The 26,044-nt window shown below is 44.6% G+C and overlaps 1 protein-coding gene across 2 annotated transcripts; it reads left to right on the top strand.

Moving 5' to 3' along the window:
- Positions 1-254: 254 nt before the first annotated feature.
- C9H4orf54 (chromosome 9 C4orf54 homolog) lies at positions 255-16,882 on the top strand. 2 transcript variants are annotated; one of them, XM_077933872.1, is made up of 3 exons: positions 255-5,540; positions 9,233-9,277; positions 16,599-16,882. In XM_077933872.1, the coding sequence occupies exon 1, from the start codon at positions 488-490 to the stop codon at positions 5,483-5,485; it is 4,998 nt and encodes a 1,665-aa protein (XP_077789998.1). In that variant the 5' UTR covers positions 255-487; the 3' UTR covers positions 5,486-5,540; positions 9,233-9,277; positions 16,599-16,882. The 2 variants fall into 2 exon arrangements, with proteins under 2 accessions (XP_077789998.1, XP_028599375.2); XM_028743542.2 differs by lacking the exon at positions 16,599-16,882 and having other exon boundaries at positions 9,233-11,968.
- Positions 16,883-26,044: the final 9,162 nt, after the last annotated feature.

The following is a 26,044-nucleotide window of genomic DNA, read 5'->3' as shown; positions in this document are numbered from 1 at the left end:
AGAGCATTCTCTCCGTCCAAATACTACGTAATAAATAAGGCTAATATTCCTCTAACTATATAACGACTATATACTGAACAGGACCCCCCGCCCCTTTCATAACTAGAAGTACAAGAATTTCCATATGCTTTCTCTTCATTTTGGGATGTCTGGGGAAGCTGAGCTGCAGATGCTGCTAATACTGCTACTTCAGTTACCAATGGCATTCAGACTGACAGCTCTTCGTGCCAAACCAACAACTGTACTTCATAGCTCTGGAATAAGACACTGGCAGCAGCAGCTACCCCCCCATCTCCGCAGAGACAACAGCAGCCACCCGCCTTACTACCACTGCGGGACTATCGGGCGTCTCTCCAGGGTCTTCTGCTAAACTGCAGGGAGTGAATTTGGGAACCAACCACTGGAGACACGTGTGTGTGTGTGTGTCCCAGCTTCGAGTCTTGGTCGAAATCTCTTTGTTCCCTTCAGTCAATTTGCAGTGATCGGAATGGAACTGCTTACAAAATCGCCTGCTGAGCAGATCATCACTCAAAAAGGGAGTGCTGGAGAAAGCAACAGCCGGATGATGAAGCACCATTCTCAAGAGCCATCAACATCCTCATCTGAGGAATCAAAATATGTGGAGATTTATGATTTCCCTGGAGGGAGGGGAGAGAGTCCCCAAGCTCTAAAACTGACTTTGGCAGGGAATGGAAGTAAAGTGGCCTTTATCAAACCTAAAAATGGACCTTATGGGATCAATGAGATTAACAGATTGGCTAACAATATGCTGGCAGACAAATCTGCAAATGAAGCACCCCAGGATTATAAATCTAAAATGGAAGGCACTCCTTCCCCTGTGGGGATGAAGGCTGATGAGGTGGGGGGAAGCATCACTGGCACCAGCTCAGAAGGGTCTGAGAACACTTTGTCCCCTAGTATCTCCAACATTCAGCTTTACACAAATGGCTGCCCAGAATCATCCTCATCCTCTTGTCCTTCGCCAGTACAAGAGACAGGCAGCTTTCCAAAAATGGATGACATGGGAACGGAGGGGAAAACCTCCTCTTCTTCATTTGGATATGAAAGTGATGAGGACGATGATGCAGACTGCAAAGAAATCTGTCTGAGTAACCAGAGAGGAGGGTGCAGGCGTGCTTCACAACTGATGCACTCGCAGCAAAGCTACACCAGTGAGAACAACTGTAACAATAACGATGAAGCACATTATATTACAACCCATGAAATCCAGCTTAGCGAAGTGGACCATGACATGGACTTTGATTATGGGTTAGCCTCTCGGTGGGATTTCGAGGACAACAATGTGATTTATTCCTTTGTGGATTACGCTTCCTTTGGGAGTGACGAGACTCTTGCGGATACCCAGACAGAAGAGGACAATAGCTGTTATCTCAGCACGACCACCAGTGATCCCAATAATCAGACAGACAGTATCGATAATACCAGCAGTACAGAGATAGTCAGCATTAATTCTGAAAATGATACCCCTAGCACAGACAAATGCGCCAGCTCGGAAGAAAGTCAGTCCAAGAACCTCAGCAACATGAGTGAGAATTCTGCAGGCCAGATACTCCTATCAATCAAACCAACTTCCAGGGCTATAAATGAGCCTAGCAACCAGCACGAAAAGCAAAACATTATTTATGCTGCCAAGCATGAAGGCGACATGAGCCTCTGTGTCTCCACAGCTCATGAACGAAATTCAAGTTTGAAACAAGATGTGTTTCATGACTATGCAAAAAAATTTATTGCAGTTCCTGCACGTTTGCAAACAAGGTGTGGAGCCATAAGAGCAAGAGAATTGGGAGGATATTCAAGCGGTGCCTCAAGCGTGGTAAGTGAGTTGGATGATGCAGATAAAGAAGTAAGAAGCCTGACAGCAAGGGCATTCCGCAGCTTAGCTTATCCCTACTTTGATACCTTGAACCTGAGCTCCAGTGAATCCTCCACATCTCTTTCGGATCACACACTAGGAATCAACCGGTGGTCAACTTACTTGGATTTAAAGTGCGGCAGCCTTGGGCAGAAAGCAGAGCAAAATCTTTTCAAAAGCAGCACCGCATCTGCAGGATGGAACAGAAGCACTGGGACAAAGACATCCAGTGACCAGTTCTACATTCACTCCAATAAGTCACAGACGAAAGCATTAGAGTTTGTTGTCAGCAAGCTTGATGGGGAAATAACGCATGTTGAGACACCACCTTGCTTTGAAAAACGGATCCAGTCAGGCTCCCGGGTTGTTACTTTGTTGGAGACTCTCAATTTTAGCAGCAATATAAAAGCGGGTGTCCCCAGACCTGCTAAACCTTCTGAAAATGCTGCTGCTGGATCAAGTTGCACAGATGAAGTTACAGAAACACTGCCAAAGGAGCTGGGCAATGAAACTTGCAAACAAACTGGGCTGGCTGCAGAAACCATGGAAGGCACACAGAATAAATCAAAGTTTGCATCTAGTCTCCTCAAAAATGTTATCTCAAAGAAAATGCAACTGGAGCACGAGTTCAAAATGGAAAGGGGCGAAATCTCAGACACCACATATTCTGGTATGTCCAATTCCTTATCTTCTAAAGAGGTAGACGGTGCTTTCAAAGAAAAGTTAAAGGATGGGGGTTTGCAGAGACAGAATTCTAGATATTCAGAAGGCAGCTCTGAATACACTATTGTAACAGCAGATGATTTGGGGGAGTTTTTTGACAGCAAGTCCCCTACCTCCAAGCCATCTACTCCCCGGGATGGAAATGTTAGCCTGGATCGATCCCTTTCTGAAACATTCTTAGACGAGGCATGTAAAATAAAAGAGAGTGCTTCTGAAACTCTCAAGGCAACTTTTCTCCGCAGTCAGAATAGTGCATTTAGAACATGGAAAGAAAAAGAAGCAGAGAAAAAGGAGGAGAAAGCTCCTGTGGGAAAACTGAAAATTTCATCCAAAGGTGACAGGAAGGCTGATTTGGGAGAATTCTCAGCCAGCAAATCAACTAAAATGTCTCGTCTCTTTGTTCCAAATATTCAACAAACAACCAAAGAAAAGCAATCCAGCACACAAGTGACAAAATATTCTACAGCAACCAACACAGCAGCTCAGACTGCCATCGCTACCACAATGATAAAGCCCAAACCTCCCGAGATCAAGATCAGCTTGGGTAGCATGCAGCAGAATAAAGATCACCCTTTCAATATTGCTAAGCTCCTCACACCCAAGTTATCTGGAAGTGTCCCAAACTTTTTCAAGGCAGCTGAAGATACCAGAAGCCAGCATCAAAAACAATTCAAAGGGGAAGGTATGGACAAAGTGCCTCAATTTCTGGTACGCGATGTAAGAGAAAACAAACACAAGGTGCAAGGGCCTATCCATCAGGTTACAGATGTCAGGAAACTAATTAAGAGTAGCTACAGCCATGAGTCGGGGGATAACAACAGTGACAGAGGCAGTGTCAACTCTGACCAGGGAACATCTGAGCAGAAACCCAAGCAGCTGGTGACAGCAGGCATTTCCAGGCCTCTGTCTCCCATGGTGATAACCTGTCAGGCAGTAAGCAACAGCAAGGAAGACAAGAGGGCCAGCAAGGCTTCAGAGACAGGGGCCAAAGGATGTAGCGGGGGCAAGATGCTGCCATCCAGCCAAGATGGGACAATCCTGGTGCACAGGACCTCAGGGAGGCTGCCCGTAGCTACAATCGCCCCTAACAAAAGTGACCCTCGCCAGCCTGCTGTGCTGAAGATAGTCTCCAAAACATCTGTGCCCTGGAGGCAGCAACCACAGCCGCCGCCGCCGCAAATTCAACCTACACCAGTGGAGAAAAGCAGCAAGGTAGGCCCGCTGGTGGTGGCTAGCGAAGAAGAAATTCCACGAGAAGAGGTGGCCAAGGCACCCCTCACAGCGAACCACCAAGCGCTGGAGAAACTTACAGCGGCCGTCCGGAGCATGGAGGAGCTCTACAGCTTCCACAAAAACGAGTGGAAGCGCAAGAGCGACCCGCTGCCCATCACCGACAGCCACGTCCTGTCCCTCATCGCCAGCGAGGAAAAGGCCACAGGAGGAGCCACGGGAGCCAGGGAAGAGTCCACGGCCGGCGCCAAGGCAGAGGACCAGGATGCCAGTCAGAGTGCAGCCTTGACGACTTCCCCCAGCTGCATCGCCAGCAGCAGGCCTGCGCCCGAGCGCCAACCCCGCAGCCGGACTGCCAACCCAACCAAGAACGCAGAGAAGGTGTCAGCCAAGATGGCGACCTTCGAAAGCTTGGCACAGGCTCGGGAGCGGGCACGCGGGCCGGGCTTCTGCGGGGAGGCCGCAGGGGGCACGGAGAGAGGCAGGGCCCCGGTGGCACCCCGCAGCACCTTCACCTTCAATGCCCAGGCCCAGAAGCCCAAGCAGCAGCAGCAGCCACCTCAGGAACCATCTCCTGACCCGCCACCAAGAGGCCTGAAAGGCCAGGCCGGGCCTCGCTCCATCAAGCTCTTTGGGGACAGGCAGGGGAGCCTCGTGGAGCCCGACAGGGTGCCCAAGGTGGCGGCGGCGGCTCCCGACTGCGGGAACTACCTGGCCATCCCTCTCAAGGCGTCGTCGTCGACGGAGCAGCCGGGGGCTGCCACGTCAGGAGACCGAGGCGGCCGCCCGGGCCTAATCTCCGCGGCGGCGGCCGCCGCGGCCCTGTGCAGCCACCAGCCCTACAGCACCAGCAAGACCCACGGGCAGGAGGCGGCCAAGCAACAGCAGCGCGGAGAGGCAGCCGCCCCGCAGCCTCAGGCCACCCATCCTCCGCCGCCTCCGCAACAGCAGCAGCAGCCGCCTCAGTTCGAAGTGTCCCCCGCGCAGCTCTTCCCTCAGGCCTTGTCCTTGGCCGCGGCGGCCGCCGCTTTCTCGGGCGCTGCCCAGCCCGCGCCTCTGCTGTGCTTCTCTCCGCCCGCGGCCGCCGAGCCCGCCGCTTTCCCGGCGCCTCAGACGCAGCGCAAAGTGCTGCTGGACCTCAGCACCGGGCAGTGCTACGTGGTGGACGCGCCGTTGCAGCCGCCGCCGCCTCCGCCTCAGAAGAGGCGCCTCTTCGACCCCGAGACCGGGCAGTACGTAGAGGTGCCCCTGCCGGCCCAGGCGCCACCTCCGGCCGTGGCCCCCATGACCCTCCCGGTGTCCTCCCTGGCGCTGGGCGCGGCGGGAGCCTACGGCGCCCCGGCCGCGGCCTACATGATCTACCCGGGCTTCTTGCCGGCCGTCTTGCCCGCCAGCGCCCTGCAAGGCCAGCTCGCCCAGCAGCCGGGCGGAGAGCTCGGCCCCGCCAGCCCCGGGGCGGACAGCCCTTACTACATGCCCACGGGCAAAGCTGCTCAGCAGCAGCAGCCACAGCAGTCGCCACAGCAGCAGCAGCAAGGGGTTCCTGGCGAGGGGAAGGCGCCGCTCATCAGCATCACTTCGCAGCCTCTGGGGCCCAGGATCATCGCGCCTCCTTCCTTCGACGGCACCACCATGCGCTTCGTCGTGGAGCACCGGTGATGGAGAGCCCGGCCAGGGATGCTGCTGCTCGCTGCTGCTGCTGCTGCTGCCACGGGTGAGTTGGGCTCTTGGCCAGCAAGCCAGGGCCGCTTGTTTGTGATCCCAGGCCTCCTCACAGGCAACTTAGGAAAGGGCCTCCTCCACACACACACACCCATGCACGCCCACTAGTCCTAGGATAGTCACCTGCCCTTCATAATATAGGATTGTCCTGTGTTTCAGGGCAAAAGGGTACAATTTTGACCTGGGTGTCAGGTCTTTTCTCTCTCTCAATCTCTGCCAAGTTGCATGGGTTTGAAAGGGTGTGTGAACGGTAATGTATTTCAGCTCTGGGTAGCCAAGCACCGAGAGATTTTACAAATTCATGTGTGTGCCCACCTATAAATTCCAGAGGAGCCATCCTGTTAAGTTGCAATGAATTGTAATGGATTGCTTTGAAGTCACTTCAGCATCAGATTTTAAAACAACAACACTCTTCCAATCACAACCTTGTCCTGTAGTTTGCCAGAACAAAGGTGGCAACCCTACTTCCTACAAATGTGTGAGTTGTGAGGTGGAAGCCCTGTGGGGTAAGGCACTGTGCACATTGAGAGCTTTTACTTTTACCTTTGATTCAGGGCAGCTGGTCATAACGCTAATAACTTGAGCAGCCCTTTCTCAATCCCCATGAATAAGCTGGTACTGATGATGATTAGTTATTAAATTTGTCACAAGTGGCTCTCTTGTATATTCACACCAGGAAGCAGTTGCCAAAGGGGAATAATATGTGTGCACTCGCATGATGGTGTCCATGAGGTTTATACATGTTTCCTGTGCAGAAAGCGATGTCCTTAAAGGTAGTCATTGTTGCATGTGTGTAGTAGCCCTGTGATTAATTGGGGGGGGGGGTAAGTTTTCTGTAATGGATTAATCAAACTCTGTATCTGAGCACTTTCAGGTTTATTGGTTAATTCACCCACTTGCATCTTCTCCAAGATAGGTTTTTGGGGGTTTTTGGCAAGAGAGAGGGTTAGCAGAAGAATAATGTTTTGGAAGATGAGAGGCATCAGATTCTTAGTGGTCCCTGTCTGATTATAAGGCAGGATAAATTCAGAGGAACAGCTGAGTTGAAGAAAGTGAGGAGTGTCTGTGTGTATTGACGACTGTTAGCGTGAATACTCTGACATATCACAGAAGTGGCGAGATTGTAGATCACCACCTGGCTCACACTACACACTTCAAAGAAATGCCAAGAGCCACTGAGCTGCAGTTTCATCACTCATCTGTGACATATTAGACTGTTCATACTAACAGTAGAGTTGCCAACTTTTTTCTGGTAGGGCTTTAGCAGCTGCTCTACAAGCAGAGATTCTGCAGGTGGAGTTTTTGTTCATTATGTATAGATAAAGGTACAGGAGTCTTGCCAGGAAAAGAAAGTTGGCAATCATAACATTCAGCAAATTACCTCAGAGAGGTCTTGCCAGTTCAGAACATTTTAATGTTAGCCATGCTCAGAGTAGGCCCATTGAAATTAGAGTGCATGACTTACTTAGGCCAGTTACTGTAACTTCAATGGATCTACCCTGAGAAGCATTTATCTCAGGGGTCGCCAACCCAGCACCCATGAGTACCATGGCTCTCACTCTAGCATGCCTAGAAAAAAAATCTATGGCGTAAAATGCACAGATACCTTCTAAGTGACTTCTGTGAAATGAGAGTGGGTGTACTGTGGCCACCATCAGTGTGTGTGTGCGCGTGTAAAATCAATATTGTATGATCTCCACAATTAGGACCAGCAGCACATAGCTGATTTCTCATGGTAAGTATAAGGTTGCTGGAGGTAGCTATCTAACTTTGTGCTATGCAATGCTCCCCATGTGTTATGCTATGTCCCCCCATAGCAGCTATTTTATGACTGGCGCCCCCCAGTTGCATACAACCCATAGGTGTTTTGTTTTTTTTAAAAAAAAGCCTAGGGTATATAGCAGCTTAGGTTTCAGCAGGGAAACAGTGAAATAAAAAGAGTTCACCACCATGTCAAGGTCTTGATCTGGACTGGGCTCACTTGTGGTGGTTTTTTTGCAAAAAATGAGACCTGGCTAGACCCACAGTATTCAAAAATGGTTATTAAAGCAATGTTTAGTTTGGCCCTCATTGCACCCAGTGGGTGAGAGCAGGGTAAGCCTGGAGTCTGCTGTATGTCTTGGCCAAGATTCAATATCAGCAAAAGATTCTCCTGCATCATATTGTACTTCATTTTCTAGGATGCTTTCCCCCCCACTTGAAGTGTCTCATCTTCTTTCTTAAAGAGGTGTATCTGTGTACGGAGGGATAAGCTTGAGTTGAGTGTAATAAATCTTTCATCTTAATGGGCGAGTGGATACTCTATATTTGTGGTTACACAAATAGCCTTGTCGGTCTCTGTACACTAGAACTTCAAGCAAGCGAAGTGTGCACTTAGATAAGATGGCAGGAGGACACCTCCCACTCTTTCTTTTTAAAAAGGTTAAAAACAGCTATAGGGTAACCAGGTTGGGCTTACAGCACACCCCTCCAACGCCTTCCTTTCATTTTTAAATCATGCCCCCTGCCTTGAAGCAGTTACTTGCCCAGTGTGAGTGGGGAGGAGGAGCTTTGAGTGAAAGGGCTACCCATCCCCTACTGCTGTGGCTCTAATCCAAAATAGGCAGCTGGTATTCTTTTTTTAATGCAAGAGGTCCACTATCTCATCTAGAGTAACCTTTACTTTGTGGATTCAGTGCAAGGCATAATCACGAAAGCAACCTGCCCAAGCAGGTTGTGAGTCTTGGATTCCCAGCAAGTGGTATTCAAAGACATATTGACTCTGATCTGAAATGTAGAACGTAGCCAACATGGCTAGTAGCCATTGCTAGCCTTATCCTCCATGAATTTGTTTAATTCTCTTTTAAAGCTATCCAAGTTGGTAGTCATCACTAGCTCTTGTGGGGGTGAATGCTACAATTTCACTAGGCCCTGTGTGAAGAAGTACTTTCTTTGATCTGTCCCGAATCTTCTAACATTGAGCTTCATTGGATGCCCACAAGTTCTAGTGTTGTGAAAGGGGGATATTTTTCTTTCTTTCTCCACAAAATGCATAACTTTATACGCTTTTATCCAATCACATACACTAAGATTCAAACTTCAGAGGTATGTTCTGCTTGGGCTTTGTCTAAAGATGTTTTTGGTATAAAAATAGAAACTGGTGGCCCTCAGAATAATGGAAATCATTTCGGGAGTGTCTTCAAAGGTAGAAATTTCCTGCACCTTTTTGACTACCAACTTTGGTTGCGAGTCTTGTTTTTGTGAATGAGGAATTTAACACAGATTTAAGATGCAGAAGCAGAGTGTGATGTAAGCATGTCAGGGTTGGACTGGGAAACCTTCAATGTTCCTTCCAACTTTATGATTCTGAGATCAGATTTTGGACTGGAGAATTTATGAATTGTATCTAATATTATGAGTTGTATCTAATATAAACCATGTGCGAAGTACTCCCACTGTATTTAATGGAGATGGTTAGTCTAGGGTGAGTGTGACTGAGTTGGATATAGCGCTATCAAGAACAGTAAAGCAGCATATCCAATGATGTGTGTGTGTGTGTGTGTGTGAGAGAGAGAGAGAGAGAGAGAGAGAGAGAGAGTGAGAGAGAGAGATATTAATAATTGGACCTTTATTCTAAGATGCTTTCTAACAAACTTTGTTTTCTAAATCAAGGATTTATTTTTTTGTTTGTACTTTATCTTACAGGCACAAACAACGAGAATTTCTTTCCCTTAATCTGAAAACGACTTGGTAATGCTAAGCTCTCATTTAAGCTGCTTTTTCTCTTTATCATGTATTTCTCATGCATTTTTTGTACAACACAAGTGTTGATGATGTTCATGTTTGTATAACACCCCCTCCCCCTGTTTTTTAACTGTGCGTAAATTTAATTATGCAAGGGTGGGTGGGTGAGTGGTGGTATTTTTTGTAAACTGTCTATATATAATGCAAGGTAATTGTTATGCCTGCTAACACATGTGGCTAACTACATGCTACATGCAAATGCATGTAAAGAAACAATACGAGCCATTTGCTTTTTAATGAAAAGCAGCTTTGAGTGGAAAAACAACAGAATACTGTACAGAAAGAAGGCAAGTGCTTAACCTTTTCCCTGACATAACTACAAAAACTGAACATGGGAAGGGTTAGATGCCCCTCCCTCATCTGTGTTTATTTTTTTTTTAAATTGATTGGAAGGAATTTGATACACACATTTGTGTGTAACATGTAGTTTTCCTTAAGCTTTAACTTGAACTATTTTTCAGGGATCCACTCCATTGAGAAAAAGACATGTAAAGATGATGTAAAGTCATTTCAAATTTAGTTCCATTTCTTCAAAGGTATTAAAAGTTTGCAAGTAACAGCCAACACATGTTGTTTCCCCTGAAAGAATACACAAGTTGTATTCTTGAAATAATCTTCAGTAGGAGCTGAGTTAGGACGTGGTTTACATTATAGGTATGCACTTTGATGAGCTTGGTTCAATGCACCTCGGTTCCAGTTTAGCTAAAGCCAGTCGTGTCTATGCCCCAGTGAAAACATACAGGGTTCAACCAGAGGCACCAGCTTGTGAGGCAGATTGGGGGACCATTGTTCCTTCTGGAGGTGATGCATGCAACGATGTTGCATCAGGATGTGAAGTGCCTTGTTCCCATATTGCGCTAGGTCGGAGGAGCTAGGATTGCGGCAGCAGCATGACTTCAGTGGCTGGCAGGTCCTCCTCATCCTCCTGTTGTTGTTGTTGTTGTTGTTGTCACCGGCTGGAGGCTGCTTTCCTCTCCTTCCCCTCCACAACAGGAGGAGGAGAAGGAACTGGCCACTGACACCGCTCTGCTGCCATGTTCCTGGCTCCTCTGACCTCACCTAACATTGGGGGGATGCCCCCCCAAAACAAATATGGTGCTCCTGGGCCGGATTCAACTAACAGGTCCTTCTAGCAGAAGCCCACAATAGGACTTGAGCTAGCACAGCAAAGCTCCCCCCCCCCCCCCAATTTGCTAAGGGCGGACAGGAGGACCCAAAGAATGGCACACAGGGAAGGAAAGGGGAGATCATCCCATCAGGCAAACATAAATGCTTGCATTGACAAAGCGATCTCCTTGGATTCCTCCTATTAGTTGCAAGACGAAGACTACAAGCATAAAACCACTCACCCAAGTGTAAGACCCATTGAATTCAATTGGATTTACTTCAGATTATATATGGATGGGATTGCATTGATTTTAGCAGTATATGAAGCCCAATCCTATGCATGTTTACTTTGAAGCAAATCACATTAAGTTATTGGGGATTATTGCCAAATACATGTGAATAGGATCACACTTTTAGTTATGATTTAGATGGATTGGGCCTTAATCACTAATTATGGTTTTTACAGACTTGGTTGTAAAAATAACTGGAAATTTGCTTTGATTGCTTTATAATTCAAAATTTGCTGCTTTGTACTATTTTGTGTGATTTTATAAGGAGCCTTGACTACATTAAAAAAAAGATCAGAAAACTAGAAAAAGAATGTACTTAAATCTAGGGATACTAATTTTCTTTAGCAGGCTGGGTGCCTTTAAGAGTTTTGCAACAGACAGACATTCAAATGGTGAAGTTTACTCCATCACTTAATCTTCATGTAGAAAAAAGTGGTATTCTCGTTGATATTCTAGTCTTGTATATAGGTATGCAAAAGGCATTCACCTTTAATTTTAAAGGTGAAGATAATTTTTATTTTCCCTTCTATCCAAGTGTTTAAGCTAAACATATTTTTTGTGTTTGTGTTTTTGCAAATGTATGAATTTTGGAGAGTCTCTTTAGAAAGTATTTTATGAATGTTAACTTAACCTGCTATTTTTTGTCAGTGTCCTATGCCAGTTACATGTATGTTTGGCATCAAGCTAAAGCTCAAAGATTTACCTCAAAGCTTTCTCAAGGGAGGAGAATGAACACTTTAGTGAGCTTTTGAAATAGAGAAATGTTGTAGGAAGTTTACTTGATGCAGGCACTGCAATCTTAGCTACACTTAGGACCCCCCTAGGAGAACTTGAGACTTTCCCAGGCCTGCCATGATTACTGGGCATATGTGCCATCTGTAGCTGAGAGAGACAGAATATGCTCTGTCAGATATGCTAACTCTGTACCCATCCCCCAAACATACAGACATACCTTCCGTTCACTGTTTGTTGCATTGCAATCAATACTTTTTGGACTAGATCAATTAGCTAGGGATGAGGTGCTGCGTTTCCCTTGTGGGGAGGTTTGTCATTTGGCTATTGTGATTTTAGTTGCATTGCCACTGGAGTGAATTGGGATCTTCCTCCTCAGGTGAAACATCCGAGGAAAGCAAAACACAGGAGTTTCTTTAAGATGCTCTAAGGGCTGTTCTGCACATCATTTCGCTATCATGGTATATTGCCTAAAGTGAATTTGCAGAAATTACAGTGGTGCCTCTGGTTACGAACTTACGGTAATTCGTTCCGGAGGTCCGTTCTTAACCTGAAACCATTCTTAACCCGAGGTACCATTTTAGCTAATGGGGCCTCCCGCTGCCACTGCGCCACTGGCACACGATTTCTGTTCTCATCCTGAGGTAAAGTTCTTAACCCGAGGTACTACTTCCAGGTTAGCGGAGTCTGTAACCCAAAGTGTTTGTAAACCGTGGTAGCACTGTATGAGGAATTTCAAGGGAAGCCCAGAGTAGTTTCAATACAGGAATTGTAACATTTATCAGGGGAGATTTCACACATCCTAAGATTTTAGTGAAGGCCATGTGTGTTCACACAACATTACCGGTCAGTCTAAGTTGAGTTCATTTGCTGCACCTGTAATGAGGATATGCTAGAAAGTGAAACTTGAAACACGCAAAGCCTGTTTAAGAAAAATATACTCAATAGAGATACTAAAGGCTATACATACAATTCCATTTCATGTTATTGCTGTGCAGTACTTTACGATACAGAGCTTAAAGGAGAAGCAGATCTTTTATTGAATAGATCATTAGGAAAAGCGGGCTGCTGTATCAGTCTTAATAAATGGCCAAGGCATGTCAAAACTAAGGGCGTGTCCCATAACTGTGCCATGCTAGGCTGATAAAACCAGCAGCCAAGTCCCCCCAAAGACCAGACATGGTTACTGGTGCTTTGTGTAACTGATGGGAGCATTTACAGCAGCTCCCAGCCCAAATAAATAAGCTATAGTACTCTTAAGGATGGGTTCTGTTTTTTCGCATTGTTGGAGGTTTTTTTTCTTCTTATTGAACTAGTTAGTTTGATGAGCTCAAAGATACATATTTATCGGGCCACGTTCCATCACAATAGGTTTAAGTGAGCATCACAGTGGCCTTGTCGACTTGCTTTGAACACTAAATGTAAAACTTTTTGATAGTATAGGGGTAGACCATTTGATCTGTTGCAGTGTAAAAGTGTTTTCATGCAAGCCCTTTACCCAAGACACCCCCTGACTTTATTCGTATTTTCTTCAACCACAACTAAAGAAGCTGAATGATTACAAGTGCCAGTGCCAATTTAAGTGTAGGACAGGAGAGTCCTTCACTTACCTGCTCCAGAAAGTATTCACCTCTATGGTATTAATGGTGAATGGAAAACCAGTTCACACATGGCACCAAATGAAGGCTAAAAGGGCAATCCACCTTCCTTCAGTCTATTTAATCTATTTCAAAATGGGATGCCTGCACAGTCAGAGCTGCATTATCACCATTCACATGTGCTTACAAATAGCATGAGAGGGGCTCAAAGATAATTTCTATGGCATGTGTGAAAAAGCTCTGAAATCTTACATCCTTATTAAATACTCTGCAAGCATATCTCTAATTAGGGGTGATTTAATATGTGCATTTCCCGTTTTCCTGTATGAAATGAAATTATACCAACTCTGAAAAACGAATGGGTCACAACCCCATTTTTTTGTATAGTATAAAAATTTTTATTTTTCTAGCTTGGGGTTTGTTTGTTTTAGTTTAATGCTTCTTAACAGAAAATGAATTCATTCATTCTTTTCTTTCTTTCTAAAAAATAATAATCTAATTCTCAAAGTATTCTCTGCTATTTTTCAAAGCCTGCATGTGGTGCACAAAAGACTTGTATGATGTTTTCAGACTGCCGGACAGTATGGATACCACAGTAGCTCAGTCATATTCTCATTCACATAATATTAGAACCCGTGTAATCAGTGACATATTTCCTCTATCTCGGTGCTCATGAAAATGTTTCTCTGTACAGTTTACAAGATACATGTTTGCACACACAAACACACACCACAACCCTGCGCAGAGTTAGGCACACTTAATTCTGTCTTGTATTGTGGCCAGAAGCTCTCAGGGGTTACAATTTTGCCCAGTGTACTTGAAAATAAGAGTGGAACTGCATGTGATCAGAAACACAGGGCTACTTACTGCCAAAAACACAGCAGCCCTGTGTTAGATCCCCCTCCCCCTCCTCAGTAGCACATGATTCAAATTACCTCATGTCTTGACATCATTACACTGAGCATTTTTGACCAATCCTTCATTTTTAGCTGGCAGTGTTGGGGAAACAGTATAATGACCCAAAACCACCGGGGAAGTGTTTCTGATAATGTGTAGTTCTGCTGTTATAAAAAGACCAGGCACCCTATATTTAAATGTTTGTACAGATTTTTAGTGCCTGTTTTTTAAAAAAAAACTTTTCTCAGGGCAAATCTCCTCACTTGGCGCATTTCAGTCATAATATCAGGTTATGCTTAATTTTTTACTGTTATATACTAACTACACTTTTGTGATTGTAGAGAGAACTTGATTCTGTAAGATTGCTGTGAGATTTCCTGACAATATTCTGGACCCAAGCCAGGAAAGCAATTAAATATGTGACAGGAATGGTCTTGGTGAAAGCAGAGGAGTAAATACTTTACTGCATCAGGGTCAGAGGTTTACTTTGCAGGATTATTCCCCCAATTTTTTACGTGTAGACAGCCAGGTTTGTGGAGTTGGCCCTCTCTAAAAATACTGGTCCAAGAAGCTGGAAAAATCCAATAAATGTGGTGCTCTGCATATGCCTTATGTGGGAGGGGTCGTAGTTCAGTAGTAGAGCACATGCTTGGTTTGTATCATATTTCAGATTCAGCGCAGTTAATGGATCTCATGTAGCAGAGCTGCAAAGACTGTCTCCCTAAAACTCTGGAGAGCCAAGGACAGTCAGCATAGCAACACTGCACTAAATTGATTACTGGTCTGCTATAAGCCAGCTTTAAAAGTTGAACTGTATGTACCGTATTTTTCGCCCTATAGGACGCTCCACCCCATAGGACGCACCTAGTTTTTTTGGGGGGGAAATAAAGGGGGGGGAATTATTTTTCCCCCAGGTGCGGGGCTGGCGCGGGGGAAGCCCGAGCTTCCCCTGACCCCAGCCCCGAGAACAGCCTGTTATCCGCAAGCCTAGGGAGCCCGGCAGGAAGTCGCGCCAGTCTCCCCAGGCTTGCGCAGAGCTGTGAGCAGCCCGGAGAGCGAGAGGGGTCGGTGTGCACCGACCCCTCTCGCTCTCCAGGCTTCAGCGAAAGCCTGCATTCGCCCCATAGGACGCACACACATTTCCCCTTCATTTTTGGAGGGGGGAAAGTACGTCCTATAGGGCGAAAAATACAGTAGTCTGGGAAGGGCTTCAAGGATCAGATCCCCCTCCCTTTCACAAGTCTGTATACCTGCCCACTGAAGCCCTACTCCAACTTTTCTTCCCCTATCCTTAATGCCTTGCATTATCCATGTATTTATTTATTTTGTCTGATATCCAGTTAAGTCATACTCAGAGTAGACCCATTGAAATAAATGGACATGTTTCTCAAGTTCATTGATCTCTATGTATCTACCCTGAGTATGGCTAACATATCATCCTACAGCTTTTCAAATTAATACAAATTAAGACAGAAAACCGAACCTGATTTGTCCTACTTCATGTTAGTTACTATTGTGAGTGCTGATGCAGAACATCATTTAATAAATCAGTTTTTGATTTATTAACTGTGCTTTGAATCCAGACTATGGGGTTGCATAAAAGGAACCGTGAGCAGAAGGGAAATGGTTGCTGGTGCTGTTCTGCAAACACTTAAGTGTTTGTTTGCTTTGTGTAGGCTGTTGTACAAGCAAACCTCTTTGGGTTTCCTTTTTTCATCAACCACATTCTCACACAAACGGTAAAACAACCCTTCCGTACGAGGAAGATCAGCTTCAGATTCAAGCCCATGAATAAGCCAAATTAGTTGATTATATAAAATCAGCTAACAACATTTGTAGAACAGGTGTAATTTATATTACCTGCTTACAGTATCTGGCAGAATTTAAGTTTCCAGGTCACAAGTAGTTGGGCTTTTGATTTACTGTAATGTAAACCATGGTCTCCCCATAAAAGGGTTAACATGCCAATAGGTTTATATATTTTACACATTGCAGCCATATCATTTTGCAGGTAAGATTACTCTCAGTTAAGAAGCAATGATAGCATGTAGGCATCACTTTAGTGGTTTGGGTCAGCATCAGAGCCCACTCAATCAACCCACAGGGAAATTTCTGTTTGGCTTCCCCGGGTCTTGTACGAGGCCGCCTTTTCAAGCCTGAGATGTTGTACTGAATGTCTATATACAGGAATGACTTTTACACTATTATGTTTGTTACTATTTTGTTTTTGGTAGCTGCTTCAGATAACTTTGTTTTCTGTCCACAGAAAGATGCCTTTGCCACCTACTTTTGATGGCTGTGGCGTCATTTCTTTTCCTGTTACAAACTGCAGCAAATTACCTAAGGGCAGTAAATTCTAAAGTGCTTGATTTTTAAAATGATCTGTGGTGGTGGTTCTCCGCCTCTCTCCATCTTCTAGATAAGGGAGGATCAGCGTCAAGTAATTTAAAGAGCGGGGAGACATAAAGAAAGTGCAATGGTAATGAATGATAATGTCAGTTGTATGTTGGGCTTGAGTGCAGTTGAGCAAAATGGGAAGGGCAGAATGCTTTGAAGACTGTTTTGGTGAAATGGACTGCTGTTTGTGGAAAACCTAAAGACAATTATCTAGAAAATGTTGACTCTATGCTGCTTTCAACATAGATGAGATTGTAGCGAGTTATTGGCTGAAGTCTGGCGTGATCCCATTACAGAATGCTGTGAGCTTGGAATTCAAGGACAGCAAACCCAGCAAAGGCGCTCTGGGAATTGCACTACGGGTGTGTTGCACATAGCGAAGATTTAATTGTATGAGGATCACAAGAATATAATAAACTGTTTAAATGCTTTAAGCATCAACCTTTGTATGCAAACAAGCAAGCATTTGTATATTTTTTGAATGTTATGACAAATAAAATGTATTTTTCATTAAACTATATTATAAACAACCTCCTAAGTACACCGTGGTTTTTTATGTTTTATTTTCAGTCTATACACACACAAAACATATGACAAGAATTATTCATGTTGGGTTATATTAAACTTTCATACAGGGTAGAGCCACTGAAGTAGACCTAAGTCAAGTCATGGTAATTAATTGCACTGAGTAAAAGTTAATTAAATACAACACATCATTGCAATGCTAGCCATTCCTTTAGTGAAGATGAGTAGATTCATGCTACTTCCTTTGCAACCAACATTCTAGCTGTAGTTATTAAGTTAGAAACAATTAGGAGGGGAATAGGATTTATATAAAATATTAGCATAAGATGTATTATATGAGCTCTTTTACCCTAGAAAAGCTTAATTGCTGGACAGTTCACCAAATCCTGATTTGCATTGCAAAATGTAACAACAAAGCATTGTTACTGTTAGCATTTTACTCTCTGTCATCTAAATAAAATACATTTTATCGGTACATGATAAATGTTTTCCCTTTATATTAACCTAGTATCTGACAGGTTTTTAAAAAGCTCTCTACATTATAGTGGATCCAGCTTGGACAAATATACCTTCCCAGTTAATAAAGCTGCTTGTGCCTGTAAATCATACTCCAAGGGGGTTTTAGTTATTTCAAAAGCGAGAAATTACCATACTTTCCCGTGTATAAGACTAGGGTTGTTGTTTTTTACTAAAAAATAATGTTTGGGAGGGGTAGTCTTATACACGGGGGCAATCTCCCCCCATTTTCTTAATTTTGAGTCTCCAAAAATAGGGGGCATCTTATACATGGGGGTGTGTTATACACGGAAAAATACGGTATGTTGTGTTACCAAACTCAGAATAGTGCTCAACAACAGTTTCACAAAGTGACACCCAAAGAAAAGAGAGATTTGCGGCAAACAATTTCAGATTAGGACCTTTTGCACTGCTGCCTAGCGGTTCATGTATTGTCTTTGTGTTGGTAGCATGACACATGTAGCGGCACAATTTCTTTTCTTATTTGATCGCCAATTGCATTTGCACCAGCAGCACATCCTTTAATAGCAACTGAACACACAACAGGTATGAAGACCAGAGTGTGGAGAAATGGTTCGTTAATAATGGCCATTCCCTCTCTTCTTATGAGGGATAAGTGGGAGCATTGCTTTTTCCCAAGAAAAATAGATGCCAGTACTCACCATGTAGTTGTTGCAGTAAATGCCACATGTTTAAACAACAACAACAACAAAAGAGGTGCTGATACTGAGAACCCTTGAGTACCCCTTTAAAACCCACTGAGTGGGAGTTCAGCACTTTGCACTCTACTACAGAAGGGCACTTGTACCATCTTGATAAGGGTTCTCTTTAACTTCCAGAGCAAAGCATAAGGGAGCACAGCAGACTGAGTGGGTATTTTTCAGAATGATAGGGTGGGAGGCTAGCTGATGGATGCTTGCTGATCAGCACAGCCTGTTCTTTCCAGGCCTACAAGAAGACCTTTTCAGGATGGCATTTGGATTGGCTCTGTAAACTATTTTTAACTAGTTATCTCTTTCATTTATTTTTATTTTTATTTTTTATGTCTGATTTTAATATGTGTTAGTTTCTGTAAAAGAAAATGCCGGAACAAACTTGGGCCTAGTCCTGTACTGAAATATGGTGTAAAACTCTTAATAATAATAATAATAATAATAATAATAATAATAATAATAATAATGATGATGATGATGATAAAAAACACGATACACATTACAGTATCAGGAAAAGGATTGCACATTTGCTAATGGAGTGCAGCTGTACTGTTACAGCTCAAGCCCATCAATGGAACCATGTAAATCCTTCCAACATTGATGTAAATTAAACTTCAGCTAAAAATGGGATGTAGGTTGAAAGGTTCCGTTTGTTTGAAAAGGACATTTTCTCCTTTCAGCCTATAAAATGAGAAAAACAATATAAAGCAATCCAAAAGTGTTAACACTGCCATGCTAATAAGTGAAATAAAAGTTTTTATTTAACAAATTAAAGTGGGAAGATGATGATGACACGGTAGAGGGTTGTTGTTTTTAACTGCTCCTCTAGCAGCAGGTGGAAAACTTGCAAAGTTAAAGTTAGCAATGGGCTTTTAAAGGGTTGCTTAGCAAAGACATTCCTGGTTAACTAGCGCCAAGTATGTTTCAGGCTGTCACAGACCACTTGCAGGCATGAGATTAAAATAAGCATTCTCCTGAATAATGAGCTTATTAGCACCACCGACATCAGAGTCACTTTCTTATGTGCAGTGAAGAAACCAGTTCTAAAGTGCTGTCCACCTGTGATATTTTTCGCTGTTGCAGCTCCATCTTGTACAGGAATCAGGATGGCTGCCTACTATCCACGGTGGTTGAGTGATTGCAGAGCAAAACTGCATGATAAGTACATGTGCCAACACAAACACACATATACTCCATGAGAGGTAGACACTTAACTGCTCTTTTGCATACTTCTTTATTACAACATTATGGGACGCGGGTGGCGCTGTGGGTTAAACCACAGAGCCTAGGACTTGCCGATCAGAAGGTCGGCGGTTCGAATCCCCGTGACGGGGTGAGCTCCCGTTGCTCGGTCTCAGCTCCTGCTGACCTAGCAGTTCGAAAGCACGTCAAAGTGCAAGTAGATAAATAGGTACCACTCTGGCGGGAAGGTAAACGGCGTTTCCGTGTACTGCTCTGGTTTGCCAGAAGCAGCTTAGTCAAGCTGTACACCGGCTCCCTCGGCCAATAAAGCGAGATGAGCGCTGCAACCCCAGAGTCAGCCACGACTGGACCTAATGGTCAGGGGTCCCTTTACCTTTACCCTTTTATTACAACATTAATTAATTGCATTTATATCCCTCCTTTTTCTCTAAGGAGCTCAAGGTGATGTGTATCACAATCCCCACAATTAAACCTTGTGAGGAAGGTTAGGCAGGGAGGCAGTGCTTGGGCCAATCCAGTGAGCTTCATGCCCAGGTAGGGCTTGTAACCCTGGTCTCCTAGTCTGACACTCTTAAGCCCCTGTATCACACTTGCTCTTATGAGTGCACTTGCTCTTATGCGGAGAACAACACGTGAATTTACTGGGGCAAATGGGAATTTCCATATGCTTTTGGGGGGAAATTCCACTGAAATCACATGACTCGGTTGCCCTGGAATGGTACGGAGGGAAGAACCTTTGGAGAGCCTCCTAGGACAATATTTTCCAGACCGGGACTGAACCCATCTTTGAAGGAATCCTGTGCAAACTGCTCTCTGATAGAACCCTTCCTGTTAGTGGACCCAGGCAGCAGCAGCAGTGCTAGGCTTATTTAAGCTTCCCACGATACTTCTGACTGACACTTTGTCTGTGGCATTATGGAAACTGAAAATAGTGGTTAGACTCACCTGCCTGGCACTGCTTGGAGCATTGGGCTGGAAAAATATTAGTAAAAGGAGTGCCCAGGTCAGGGGTAGTGATGAAAACAAATGCTTTCCTGTATGTATTGTTTTTTTCAGTGTAACAAATAAGCTAAACTATAGTCCTTAGCTCTACCATGTTACTTTTCTACATGTAGTGTAGGATTTTAGGACAGCATTTGAATAAACATTGCCATCTGCGCTCTCCAGTAGTAGAGTCTGCACCATATCATTTCTCCAGCTGCATAGATTTGCCTGTACTGTATGAAAAAGCTCCATGGGGTTTTATGACTTTCATATGTGAGTTTAGACTGCATATGGCTGCAAACATATTTTTGTCTGTTGTAGGGTTGCCATAGCAACATAGTCCTCCAAGCAAGTAAACCATTACCTTCCGATACCCAGCTGTTGAGCTAACTCTCTTCCTGGAATCCCCATTATGTCCAGCTGTTGGGGTCAGATATCTTCAGAATCAAGTGCATGACTCTGATAGGAGAGAAAATCCAGAAGGGCATTTATCACTGCTGAAGGAGTAAAACTGGGTTCAGAAGCTTCCATTTGCTGACAGCTCTGTTTTGATTTCACAGAGCGCTTTCAAGAGTTCGTGGTGGTTGGAGGATGATTGAGCAGACCAGCTGTTTGATTGCAAAGGGCTAATTTCCACTAATTCCCATGACTTTCTGCCCTACCATAGTCTGTGCCATTGCCAGATAAGCTTCATAGAACAATTCCAAAAAGTGTTTGTGTGTTAGAGTGCACAACCCACAGTGAAAGGAATAGGAGATGCACATGGGAAATATCCTACCCTACAAAATTACCTTTGTCCTTGTACAGCCCAAGTTCTGTTGGCAGCAACACAGACCTCTGCACACACAACTAATAATTAGTGATGGATGAACCTTCCTAGTGTGCTGGTCCCGGGGGGGGGGGGGAGTACGGTGAGGCGTGGTCAGAGTCCGGTCCTGGGCCGAGGGTCTGGAGACTGTCCACCAAGGGCAAAGCGGGGTCCAAAGCAAGAAGCCGGGCGTGGTCAGGAACTCCGGAAAAAACAGGTCTGGGTGCTGGCAGAAACAGGTTTCCAACGTCGTTGCTCCCACAACCTGGGACTGGGCTGACTGGCCTTTATCTCCTCTGGGGCCTAGGGCGGTCCCAACCCACAGGTGACTCGCCTCTCCTGGCCTTAAGGCAAGCACTCCTCCTGAGAGAACCCATCTCCATCTGCCTCTATGCCCTGAGCCTCTGCAGCTCAGGAGAGGCTGGAGGGTTACCGGACCCAGAGGCAGCCTCACCTTCTCCTGACAGAGCTGGGAGAGGAGCACCTGCAGGCAATGGGTCCTCAATCACCTCCGGAACCAGAGTGGATTCATCTGGTGTCTGCTCCTGAGGATCCGGCACAGGTGCAGGCCCTTCAGATTCAAGGCCCTGCCCTGGCTCAGCCGGCCCTGGAGGCGGGGACTCCTGTGCAGGCTGGGATTCCTACGGTTCAGCCTCTGAATCAGAGTCCCAGGCCATCACACCTAGGCTCAATTCAGACTTGGGCTGTGCTACGCCAGCCAAGCCAGGTCAGAAAATAGCTCAGTTAATTTCTGAGCCAGATGCATCCCCATGTGTCCTATCCCTCTCAATTTCTCCCAATCCCAAATTTCTATATCTGACTACATCTGCAGTTGTTGTGACTGCAGGACTGCTCTTTCCACCTCATCTTATCTTGCTATGGTGGAGCAGAGACGTCTTTCCCTCTATCCCTCCTGGGCATCTAGACTATGGGAGCAGATGAGGTGTTTCGGAGTCCTGGGAAATGCAACTTCTCCTTGCAGCCAAAGGAGTTGCAGGGCACACATGGAGCTCTGTTGTGAGCTCTGCATTCTTTCAACACAAGAGCAGCAGTTGCATGCACAAAGGAAGTGCATTGAAATTGAAGCAAATATGCAAGCCCTTTCACGTAAAAGCTCTGGATTAGTTGGACAGTGTCTCCTTGATACCACAGTCATGTTAGTGATGAAAAATGTTAAACATTTTTATTTATTCTTCCTCCAAGAAGCCCCAAGGCAGCATATGCACCCATTTTTCATCCTCACAACAGCCCCGTGAGGTAGGTTGGTGATTGGCCCAAGGTCACCCAGTAAGCTTTGTGGCTGAGTGGAGAACTGAACCTGTGTCAAAGTCCAATAGTGGCTCTTTCATTTCTCTCAGCATCTTGTGACCAATATATGAAGTAAATATTTTATCTGACAAGAAAATATAAATAAGTGATGTCATCTCAGGATTACCAAATTAGGAATTTGGATTTTGTTGTTGTTGGAGTATGTACGGTATTTCTTTTTTCTAACACAGTTATCAATGGGAGAGGGGGGACAATTCCAGCCACTCACCTCTGAAGAATTAGGCATGTGGAGCATTCGAGGAATTGTTGTTGTTGTTTAGTCGTTTAGTCGTGTCTGACTCTTCGTGACCCCATGGACCAGAGCATGCCAGACACTCCTGTCTTCCACTGCCTCGCGCAGTTTGGTCAAACTCATGCTGGTAGCTTCGAGAACACTGTCCAACCATCTCGTCCTCTGTCGTCCCCTTCTCCTTGTGCCCTCCATCTTTCCCAGCATCAGGGTCTTTTCCAGGGAGTCTTCTCTTCTCATGAGGTGGCCAAAGTATTGGAGCCTCAGCTTCACGATCTGTCCTTCCAGTGAGCACTCAGGGCTGATTTCCTTAAGAATGGAGAGGTTTGATCTTCTTGCAGTCCATGGGACTCTCAAGAGACTCCTCCAGCACCATAATTCAAAAGCATCAATTCTTCGGCGATCAGCCTTATTCGAGGAATAGCCAGGAACAAATTTCATTCATTTTTCCTAATGAAGAGGTCGTGATCCTGCAATGCCTTTACAGGAGAGCACCTTGTTTCCCCCCAAGTTATGACATTAGCTGCAAATCCTACTGCCATGAAGAAAATCAGTTGCATCAAAGGTATGGGATTGCTTCTGTTAGCTTCAGCTGTTGTGTTAAATATTTTTTACCAATTTATGAGGAAAGGCAATTAGCTTCTTCTGCATTATACGGTACAAAGCTATGTGGTGTGTTTAAAGATCTTTCCCCCAAAATCTGACACTGATAATTTTACTGATAATTATGGCAATATTAGACTAACCCTGAAGAGTTAAATGGAATATTCTGTGTAGGAACAGCTGACCAGCTACCTTAGTGGGTCTGTAATTGCCAGGAGAGTTTTGCACAGCTGGACAACCAATAAACAAAATTATCAGCACAATAAAACTGCTTAAGTAGTACCAACCCCAGCCCTCCAAACAAAATTAAACCACTTCTCATCCCCATCACTACAACTGAACAGGAGTACTTTGACCTTCACACCTAGGAATGGTGTTGTAAGGAATAGCTTGGCAGCAGCCCCATTACCAACCATTCGGGCCCTGGCAGAACAACCACAGAATGATAGAGTTGGAAGGGATACCAAGGGTCATCTAGTTCAAACCCCTGCAAGGCAGGAATCTCAACTAAAGCATCCCTGACAGATGGCCATCCAACCTCTGTTTAAAAACTTCAAGTGGAGGAGAGCCGACCACCTTCTGAGGGATACCATTCCAAACAGCTCTTAACATCAGGAAGAACCTTCTGATTTTGAGTCGGAATCTCCTTTCTTTTAACTTGAATCCCTGGGTTTAGGCCCTACCTTCCGGAGCAGGGGAAAAGAAACTTGCTTCATCTTCTGAAATATACTCAGAGACGAGAGTAGATTTCATGCGCTTTATTCATCTCAAAGTGGTGAGGAGGAATGGAAGTTCCCCCAGAATGTCTGTTTTATTATACATTATTTACACAATGGGCCCCCCACATGATTGGCTAATTCCGGAATTCACCTGTAGGCCAATCAGGTTGCGGATTCACTTCCACCTGGAGCTGGATTGGGTGGCTCCTGTGGACCAATCAGACTGCTGCATTCTGGACCCTATTGTTCTAGGACCAATCAGACTGCTGCATTCTGAATCCTATTGTTCTACGACCAATCAGACTGCTGCCTTTTGGATCCTATTCAACTCAGTACATAACATATTCCATGTGACAGTCCATTAGATACTTGAAGATGGCTATCATAGCTCCTCTCAGTCTCTTTTCCAGGCTAAACATACCCAGCTCCCTCAACAGTTCCTCATAAGGCTTGGTTTCCAGGCCCTTGATCATCTTGGTTGCCCCCCAGCTTGTCAATATTCTTCTGAAATTGTGGTCTCCAGAACTGGACCCAATACTCCAGGTGTGGTCTGAGCAAGGCAGAATGGAGTGGTACTATTACATCCCTTGATCGGGATACAGTGGTACCTCGGGTTAAGAACTTAATTCGTTCTGGAGGTCCGTTCTTAACCTGAAACTGTTCTTTACCTGAGGTACCACTTTAGCTAATGGGGCCTCCCACTGCCGTCACGCAGCCGGGACACGATTTCTGTTATCACCCTGAAGCAAAGTTCTTAACCCGAGGTACTATTTCTGGGTTAGCGGAGTCCATAACCTGAAGTGTCTGTAACCTGAAGCGCCTATAACCCAAGGTACCACTGTAGTATACTTCTATTGATGCAGCCTAAAATAGCACCATAATCATAATAATGATCACTTATCTGCATCTAGGGTGGTAAAACATTTTTGAGAAGATGTCAAGAGCGTGGCAGAAAAACTACACTCATATGTGTGTGTATATGGTTCAGGATTAGAGGAAATAGATTTGTCAATGGTGTTTAGTCATCCTTGTAATCCTCTGCAGATGCTCCCAATAAATCCAGTCTCTCCCTAATGGTTTCTACCCATCACAAAAATAAATTCAGTGTGTTAGCTTTGTGAGCGATTCTATGCACGGTAGATACTTTAACTGCAGAAGGGGGAGGTAAACCCCAGCAACTTCTCAGCTGCAGAGTTATTTAAATCTATTTACATGCCATATTGCTCATTGCCCAGAATGCAAATCTACCATTAATGGGGCCCATGACTGCCCAAAAATCACACTATGTCAGAACCATGAGGTGGAGCCTTTGTAAAAAGGTTAATTAGAAGGTGAGACAGAGAGGAGGCTCTTTCGAGTCCTGATGTTGTCCTCTCCTCGCCCAATTGAGTGATGTCTGTATGAACACATTCCTACTTCATTTAAAAGCACCAGTGTGAACCATGTTTATTTCCACTGAAGCCACCAATTGGCTTTCAGAAGAGCAAATTTACGACTTGGGATTTTACCCTCTCCCAAATCAGAACTGTCTCCAACTGCACACTATTTTTTTAAAAAAAAGATAAGCAGGCATTTACGAACACATAGGTTAACAACCCAAGTCCTTTCAAACACAGTGCTGATTAAACAAACCACAAAACAAAAAGGAGTACTAGCCTAAGGGTGAAACCCTAAATAACGATGGGCAAATCTGTCAATTTCAGGATTTTCTCAGAATCTCATTTCTCCCCAGTCTTAAATCCAGTTCCCTATATTTCCACATCAAATAGGTCAGTAGTTTAGTGTGCATTTCTCCTTGCACGTTTTATATCCAGTTTTGCCTACAAACCAGTTTTGTGGCAAACAATTTTCTCCAATATACTGCAATTTTTCTATGACACTAATATAAGCTAATATATGCATTTACATTATCTGGTTGGAGAACCACATTGCAGCACTCAGAGAAGTGTGAATTTCAAAGGATGGCTGTGTTTTGCTTCACTTACTGTTTCAGGAAGTGCAAATCTGTGACCTGATTCAAATGTCTTCCTCCATCCTTAACCACATAACTAGGGACTAAGTCC

The sequence above is a fragment of the Podarcis muralis genome, chromosome 9 (genome assembly GCF_964188315.1).
Source record: "Podarcis muralis chromosome 9, rPodMur119.hap1.1, whole genome shotgun sequence".
In the NCBI taxonomy this organism is placed as follows: Eukaryota; Metazoa; Chordata; class Lepidosauria; order Squamata; family Lacertidae; genus Podarcis; species Podarcis muralis.
This window is presented reverse-complemented; position numbering and strand designations above follow the sequence as displayed.

What these genes read in the sequence shown, in the direction of transcription:
- C9H4orf54 (XM_077933872.1), top strand. Translation starts at nt 488, where the DNA reads ATGGAACTGCTTACAAAATCGCCTGCTGAGCAGATCATCACTCAAAAA.